The sequence below is a fragment of the Nicotiana attenuata genome, chromosome 12 (assembly GCF_001879085.1).
Source record: "Nicotiana attenuata strain UT chromosome 12, NIATTr2, whole genome shotgun sequence".
Classification (NCBI taxonomy): Eukaryota; Viridiplantae; Streptophyta; class Magnoliopsida; order Solanales; family Solanaceae; genus Nicotiana; species Nicotiana attenuata.
The window spans coordinates 51,823,971-51,832,298 of NC_032000.1; the positions used below are offsets into that span (position 1 = coordinate 51,823,971).

The window sequence follows — 8,328 nt, forward strand, 5'->3', positions numbered from 1 at the left end:
TTATCCCTACTATAAGGGTAGAGATATTATTTTCGAAAGACCCTCGGTTCAAGAACGTAAAAGAGAAAAAATCTGTATAAATCTTACTCGATATTAGTTCTGAATAAGTTTGTATAAATTTTACTCGTAATTAGTTCCATAGTTTGTTTAACTCCTTAAAGTTCATTTTGCAAGAGACAATATATAAATTTAATATAGAATAAAGGATATAATACTCAACAAATCCTAATAACTTTTAAAATCCCAATATCACATAGTTTTTATTTTTTTTTCTTTTTACCTCTTGGTACCTCTACAATGTTCCCATTCGTGGGACTTGGTTGTTGTTATTATTATTGTACTTTACATTGTAAAATAACCAATTTAATGTGACTAATATAAACTTAAAATTGAAAATATTTAAGTCCAACTAACTATAAAAAGAAGAAGAAGTATTTAGAGGTGCAAAATAATTTAACTTTCCTACCCAAAAAAAATAATTTATTTTTTCTTCGGAAAAGTATATGTAACTTTACCTTTTAAAAATATGGTCAAAATAGATATATAGGAGTCCCCTTCTACATTCGTAGACTTTGCCCTAATAAAACACTGCAAATTTCGAACTTACTCACCGCCGTTTCTCTCTCGCCCAAATTTTCTCGTCGGCCATCCGCAGGTATATCTCTTATTCTCTGTAAATATACAGTCGCAAACGTGTCATATGTTTCTAATTAGGGTTTTTGAATTTTATGGCTCGTTTCCCTACGAATCCAGCTGGTCGCTTAGTGCTATTTGTTTTTTCTTTTTGGTTCTTTTTGATTGTTATTTGTTGTGGTTTTACTGGAAAAATAGGTTTTTTTTTTTTTTTTTTTTATAGTTGGGAGGATTGAGTTTTTTGTTTCAAAGGTATTTTTTTTAATTTAAATTTTTTATCCCCCAAATGCTATCCTTTTGAGTCCCTTTTGTAGAACTGTTGAAGTATTTATTTTTTGCATTTGTGGATGTCTTTGGTATTGTAAATACTTAGCAAATTTGAGAATAATTTGTGTTGTTTTAGATGTGCTTTGTTCTTCCTGAGCGTTTGGATTTGGTCTTGGAATTATTGTGAGAGAATTTCTGTTGTGCTTGAGAGTTGTTTCAGTTATTGGTTCTAGCTGATCACTCTCTTTGGCTGACATAATATTGGTTTTATTCTTTTCCTCTGTGTTTCACCAACTTAATTATTTATGAAACCCATAATACGGAAAGAAAATGCTTTGCCTGTCTCTTGTTCTAGTTGGAGAGGAGCTTCTCCTCTCTCTTGTTTAATCGGGGGACTCAATGGAGGAAAATGGTGCAGAACATTCTTATGATAATTAGGATTGTGATAATAAGTTTTATACCCCGAAAAGTAGATTGATATTGGGCATTCATATGCTTATGGTATGTATTTATGATGTTAAATCTGATGAAGGTCAGGTAAAGAGGCTATGTTTTTCCTCAGGAACTAAAGCTTCTTTACCCTGATTATGCTGGTTTTTGGATCTGTACTCAAATTGAATATGTTTTGATTGCTATTTTATTTTTGTGTCAATATATTCGTTTTGTAATTGTATTAACTTTTGGTATATCTCAGCTAATCTGGTGCAAATGAGGGGAAGGAGTTACAGTCCATCACCGCCAAGAGGTTATGGAAGGAGAGGAAGGAGCCCAAGCCCCAGGGGTCGCTATGCTGGTCGTAGCAGAGATGATCCGACTACTCTATTAGTTCGCAATCTTCGCCATGACTGTCGGTATGCATCTTGCCCAACATTTTATTCTCGGAGCATACCAGGTTTATTTTCTTTTTGCTTAACCCATTAAGCTGTTTTATCTTTGTGCACAAGTGATTACATGCTTGTAATGGATGCTGTGTGCACTAAATTAGAAAACACACAATGGATTTTTGTCTCAGGGCCATAACGGGGGGCCGGAATAAGATTGGAGAATGTTAATTGTGTGAGATCTATGCTCTCGTTGGAGCTATCTGTAGAAACTTCTTACCTCCTGCTTGTCTTTTGAGCAAGAACTAAAATTGGTCCTAATAACACTGTTATAATTCCTATCTTATTAAAGAACACTGCTATAATTCCTATGACTGATTGAGTTACAATATGTTAGGATTAGGTGTTCCATGAATTTGTGCATGCAGTTTGACGTGACCATTCACTTTGCTGTTTGTGTGCAGGTCAGAAGACCTCAAAAAGCCATTCGGGCAATTTGGCCCTGTCAAGGACATTTACTTGCCGCGGGACTATTATACTCGGTGAGCTTGTTTTACATTGTCTTTATGTATACGATTCTCCTCCCTTCTTAAACGAAGACAAAGAACCAAGAATAAAAGAAGTGGGAGTTATTACTATCCGACATCATATCTCAGTTAGATACTCTGCCCTATAAAGTCAGGCATATCCTTTTCATCTTCCAGAACTAGATATTTCATATTTTAGTTTCTGAGAGTCAATTCATTTCGTCAAGTTTTTCTCAAGTTTTGACATAAATATCTGCTCTGACATTTGCTTACTTTTTATTTTATATTGGGTTCTGTTTTTTAAACTTTTTGTTATGTCATGCTGGGTAACACTTGTTAAAATTGTTGAGATGTAGCAGTGATAGTAAGAGTTTTCGAGACTTCAATCAAGTAGTAAGAGTTCTGTTGATACTTTCAAGTAGTAAGAGAGCTCTTGACATCAATCAAGTAGTAAGAGTTCAAGGTGATGTTAATGGTAGTGAAGATTGGAAGGAATATGGATATCAATAGAATGTGAAGATTTCGAGATTTCACGTCTTGAAGAATTTCAAGTCATCTTTAAACTGATACGTGCAAGGTCAGCAGCCACGTGCCTGCTTCTGTGCTTATCAAGGCATTCCAATTTTTTGAAGTTATTTTGTTTTGTTGTTTCCGGCCTTTTTGGAAATATTGAAAGTCATTAGGCAAGTCTCTTCTTACTGCACACTTTTTCTCTCTTAGAAACTAATTTGATTTGTGCTCCAAATATATTATTTTTCATCCTTAATCATTGGGGTAAGTTTAACTGTCAGTTTCTGTACAATTCTGAAACTTAAATTTGCCCGCTTTCATATTCTTACTAGGATATTCAGACAGCCACAGAGTTCTGTAGCTTGGAGAAACATTCTGGCTGATCCGTGCTGTAATTTGATGGTGTCTGACACATTTTTGTGTTCTCTCTTCTCTTGTTTGCTTTGTCTTTTACTTCACAGTGAACCACGTGGCTTTGGATTTATCCAATATCTGGATCCTGCTGATGCTGGAGAAGCTAAGTATCAGATGGATGGTCAGGTTTTCCAAGGTCGTCAACTGACAGTAGTTTTTGCTGAGGAGAACAGGAAAAAGCCTCAAGAAATGAGAGCTAGGGAGCGTGGAAGGTAGTTCTGTGTATTTTTTTGCTCAGTCTTGACATTAGATTCTCCCTTTAACTTGCTTCTGCTTGAATAGTAGTTTGATATGGCTTAGTACCAAAAATATGTTCTGAGATTTACTATCTGAAAGGATAAATTTGTTCGTGCTTTGGATGTTTTCTTTTGGTCAGTCATTTCTGTTACTCTATAATGTTATTGGATGACAGAGATGTTTACTGTTACTTTCCGATACTTTTTGGTCGGCTAGGTTGTAAGCCGTCGTGTAAAGCCTCTGTTACATTTCCTGTATTCTTCTCATTCTTAAGTTTGTGCTTTTGCAAATCAAGGGTTTTGAATGAAGAGAGATATTTGGTTTTTCAAATGGCTGGTTTGATAGTCATGAATTTTATATGTATATTCTATTTGAGTGCCTATAAAGAATGCAGTATTTCTTCTTTGTTGAGATGTCTAAACACTCTAAAATACCATCTTGTAGTGGTAGGGGTGGCCGCAATTATGATCGAAGGGGTACTCCCCCTAGATTCCATAACTCTCCTCGGTATTCTCGATCTCCACCTCCAGGCAGCCGTGATTACTACTCTCCACCTAAGAGAAGGCAGTACTCGAGGTATGCTACGTCCACTGATACTTAATATATGCGAATGTGATATATTTGATATTTTATGATGATCAATGTTTGATTTAGATCATTGTGAATGACAGACAACCTAGGTCCTAATAACTTAAAGCCTTTCTTTAGTAATCGAAATTCGGGTTTGTGTGATCATAGACATCCCAATTCATTTGTCTGAAGAACATGCGCGTCTGGTATATCATGATATCGTTTGGTTCATCTTATAGTCTACTATATGCATGTTGACTAGGAGGTTGATCTGATAACTAGACAGATCAAGGTGAGAAGAAATTAAGAAGCTTCAGCATTTCCTTTGCTACAGCTAGATTGAACCCGGCATTAATAACGATTCTAGTTCAATTTGTCAGCAGTGTCAAAGGAATAGTCTTTGAATCTTGGGAATGTTATCTTTGGCAATGAAACCTGCTTTCTTGATTCTTTCTTGGTTGGGATTTACTCAATTCCTTTTAGAAATGTTTCAAAATCTTGTCCTCCAAACCTTTTGTTTCCTTGTCTTCGAAGATTGTTTGGACAAATTCTTTGTTTGATCCTATCCATATGTTCAAGAGAACCTTGCTGCAACTAAAAGCCGTACTTAGAACTTCTAAACATGAGAGATTTCACATAAGTACTTGGAGTCCCTTGGTTTAGTAATATGTTCTGAATTTAGTTGCTCATGCTTTATGCTCCGGTAGCAAAGTAACACCAATTCACGATGAGTATTTGTCTCCTTCCTTTGCAACTCATCTCCTTCCTTTGCAGGTCTGTTTCGCCTGAAGAGAAAAGATACAGTCGCGAGAGATCATACTCTCCTCGTGCTGGTCAGGGGAGGTCATACTCGCAATCCCCTCCAAGGGAGCAATCTCCACCATACAATGGGTCAAGGAGCCGCAGTCAGAGTCCAGTTAAGGAGCAGTCTCCACCTTATAATGGGTCAAGGAGCCGCAGCCGAAGTCCAGTCATTGCACGTTCTCCTGTTAGGGGTCCCAGCAGGAGGCGGAGCCCAAGTCAAAGCCGTAGTAGGAGTCCTGATGCTGTTCATTATTCCAGGAATCCTGACCGTGATGTGTCCCCTAGACACTGAACGCTCCTTGTGTTGATGAATGCTGCAGTTTGAAAGACACGTGATTTTCTGTCATTAAATTACATCTCAGGGTATTCTGGAGTTGCTAGTATGACTCATGGATTATTTTCTCGACTTGTTTCTTTGGCTTGTTTGTACTTTAGTAGTACTGATGATTGGATAACATTCTGGAGTTTCTCTTTTTCCATGTGACATTTGACTGATGTTCGTTAGACGGGCCATATTCACGAGTCCGAAACTTTTCTAATGATTTTTTGGACAAAAAACACGTTTTTGCTACTAAAAAAAAGTTACATAACTACCTAATTCGCAGTACTATACTGCGAATTACCTTAATGGAAATTTAGCCATTAAAGTAATTCGCAGTACAGTACTGCGAATTATTAAAAAAAAAAAAAATTAACTAATTCGCAGTACAGTACTGCATTAACAGTGGTGTATCAAGAAGCTGAAGTTTGTGCCTGTTGTTCTAGAAGCATTTGTGTGTTCTGCTCTTTTGGTCTGCCAAAACTACCACAATTAAAAAATAATGAACCTTGTGCAATTCAATAAATGTACCAATTAAAAAATACTCCCTCCGGTCCAAAATAAGTGATCTTTTAGATGTTTTCACACAGATTAAGAAATCTACCTTTTAACATTAATTAGTAATGAAATTGACCATGTTAACCTTTACTATCTCTTCACATAAACACTCCTAACACATACTCCAACACTATTTACTCCAAGGGCAATATAGGAAAAAAATAATTAATTCATTCTTGAAATTTGGAAAAATCACTTATTTTGGACAAAAAAAAAAAAGGCCAAAAAATCACTTATTTTGGACCGGAAGGAGTAATGAACCTTGTGCAATTCAATAAATGTACCATATCAGTGTATAGCTCAGATATTAATAAGTGGTTCCGTTATGAAATTAGGGTTAGAGATCTCGTAACTGTTCATTATATAAGATTTTCCAAGCACGGGAAGAAGAAGTAACACGGAGTAGAAGGCACTCTTATTTATTTATTTATAATAACAGTGGTGTTACTTAGAACAGAGGAAATCACCAAATGTTTTTTTAAGCTCTAGTGGGATCTGAATCCTTCCCATGTTTTCCTTTTTCCTGACGATTTTACTCAAGTTGTAAAGTCTGTTAAAACTGCAGGTGTTTCCTTCTTGAAGAGAAATACTGATATAACTGCTTGACCATTTTAGCTAAGGAAGCATGCAATTAGTATAACAAGTAAACTAAATTGCCTCATATCTAGTCAAGTTACACAGTTCAAGAGGAAGAAAACCCACAAAGCTTCATCTGTGTCATTTCATGGTCATTTGAAAATATGTGCAAACTCCAAGCGAAAAATGAATCAACTCCCTGTAGAAGCTGCCAAAATCTTCCAACATGTAAAAATTCACATTTCCAAATTAAGTCACTATTACTTACGCAACATTCCCAATGCTAATAACAGTTTTTGTTGTTTTAAGATTTAATGTGTACTGTTAATGATTAATAGTTCGCAGTACAGTTTGCGAATTAGTTAACTTTTTTTTTTTTAATAATTCGCAGTACTATACTGCGAATTACTTTAACGGCTAAATTTCCGTTAAGTATAGTACTGCGAATTAGGTAGTTATGTAACTTTTTTTTTAGTAGTAAAAACGTATTTTTTATCCAAAAAAATCATTATAAAAGTTTCGGACTCCCATATTCACTTGGTAATCGGCAGTTACTGCCTCACTTCAATCTGTGTTTGGTTTGACCAATTATTTCACCCAAAATATTTTTTGTAAACTCATTTTTCAGTTTAATGATTTCCGAAGTCAGGTCGGAATACATTGACAGTTGCAACCATCAGACTTATTATTTCTTTGATTTGATTTGTTTTCCATTTTTGAGTTGTGTATACTGTATAGTATAGCATTAGTGGAAATCCGATATACACGTTTCTCCATTTTCCATCGCATCCTCCAACTAACTCGTCCATGCACCTACCCGCCCTTCATCTCTACCACCCAACCCATCTATCTACCTATAAAAAAACGAGGTTCACCTCAGGGTTAATAATTAGTAGATTTTTTCTTTCCAAAAAGATAATTTGATTCAAGCGATTTATTGGAATTGTTGCAGATGCCAATTTTTTAATCTCTGATAGTATAAAATACTAATCAATATAGTTTTACATAATGCATGCTACGATTAGTGGCGGAGCCAAAATTTTCGCGAAGTGGGTTCAATTTTTTTTTTTTTTTTTTTTTGTAGTTAGTGGGAATTGAATCTATGATCTAGGTTTTGTACCCCCTTTGACCACTAAACTATAATTTTGGATTGTGTAAAGGGGTTCAAAACTTAATATATAGAAATAAAAAATAAATTTTACCTGCAATTTTCCGGCGAACCCCTTCCGCCCCTGGCTCCAACAATGGTATTTGTTATGCTATTTGATACTATAAAACTTAAAGCATAGGCATCAGATAAAAATTAAATTATACATAATTTCCCGTTCATTGCTTCTACTTTCTCTCTCTCGTCATCCAACCGTCTACAAATATGACTGGGGATGTGCTTTGACTATAAAGAATGAAAATAATTAATCTGAAAATGTACCACTTCTCATGTTTTAGAGTTGAACTTTCAAACTGGACTAATACTTGAGTAAAAAAAATTTCAAATATAATTTTATATATTTGAAAACTGTTCGAAAATAACTCGGTCAAATCAAATACCGTTACGTAAACATGAGTAGGTGGGAATAACTTTTTGTTTGTTTTAATTATCTAAAATATAATTTGATAAACTCGGGACAACAAACATTTGGGTAAAGACAACGGTTGAAAGTTACACAAGTTATGTGCATCTTTGTCCTTTGCATATGTAATGGAGTAGTATATATGTATGGGTGAAAGCGGTAAGGATAGAGAGAGAGAGATGGGAAAGAGCATAAGTGAAGTGAGGGTGGAAGATTTGGTAAGAGCAGGAGTAGCAGAGGAGGAAGCAAAATGGTTGATGGGAGAGCTGAGTGCTGCAATTGCTAAAGTTGCTGTTAATATTAATGGTGGGTTGTTGGATCAAAGGGAGGTATGGCGTGAAATCACTGCTCGGAAATTACTGAAACCCTCACACCCACATGCTCTGCATCAGCTCCTTTACTACTCTGTCTACCATAACTTTGATCATGGCCCTCCTCTCTATTGGTTCCCTTCACTGTAAATATCTCTCTCTCTCTCTCTCTCTCTCTCTCTCTCTCTCTCTCTCTCTCTCTCTCTTTTT

At 35.7% G+C, this 8,328-nt stretch overlaps 2 protein-coding genes across 3 annotated transcripts in view; both read left to right on the forward strand.

The window, feature by feature from the left end:
• LOC109235768 (serine/arginine-rich SC35-like splicing factor SCL30A) lies at positions 548-5,296 on the forward strand. Its single transcript, XM_019402008.1, has 6 exons — positions 548-655; positions 1,595-1,751; positions 2,186-2,263; positions 3,220-3,384; positions 3,854-3,985; positions 4,754-5,296. The coding sequence occupies exons 2-6, from the start codon at positions 1,609-1,611 to the stop codon at positions 5,073-5,075; spliced, it is 840 nt and encodes a 279-aa protein (XP_019257553.1). The 5' UTR covers positions 548-655; positions 1,595-1,608; the 3' UTR covers positions 5,076-5,296.
• The window catches only part of LOC109235769 (probable acyl-activating enzyme 18, peroxisomal), an 8,809-nt gene continuing 8,230 nt past the window's right edge, over positions 7,750-8,328 (forward strand). The window contains exon 1 of one of the 2 annotated variants that reach the window (XM_019402010.1): positions 7,750-8,264. In XM_019402010.1, coding sequence (XP_019257555.1) covers positions 7,954-8,264 — 311 coding nt within the window. In that variant the 5' untranslated portion in view covers positions 7,750-7,953. The remainder of the gene's footprint in view (positions 8,265-8,328) is intronic. The other variant, XM_019402009.1, reaches the window with a different exon arrangement.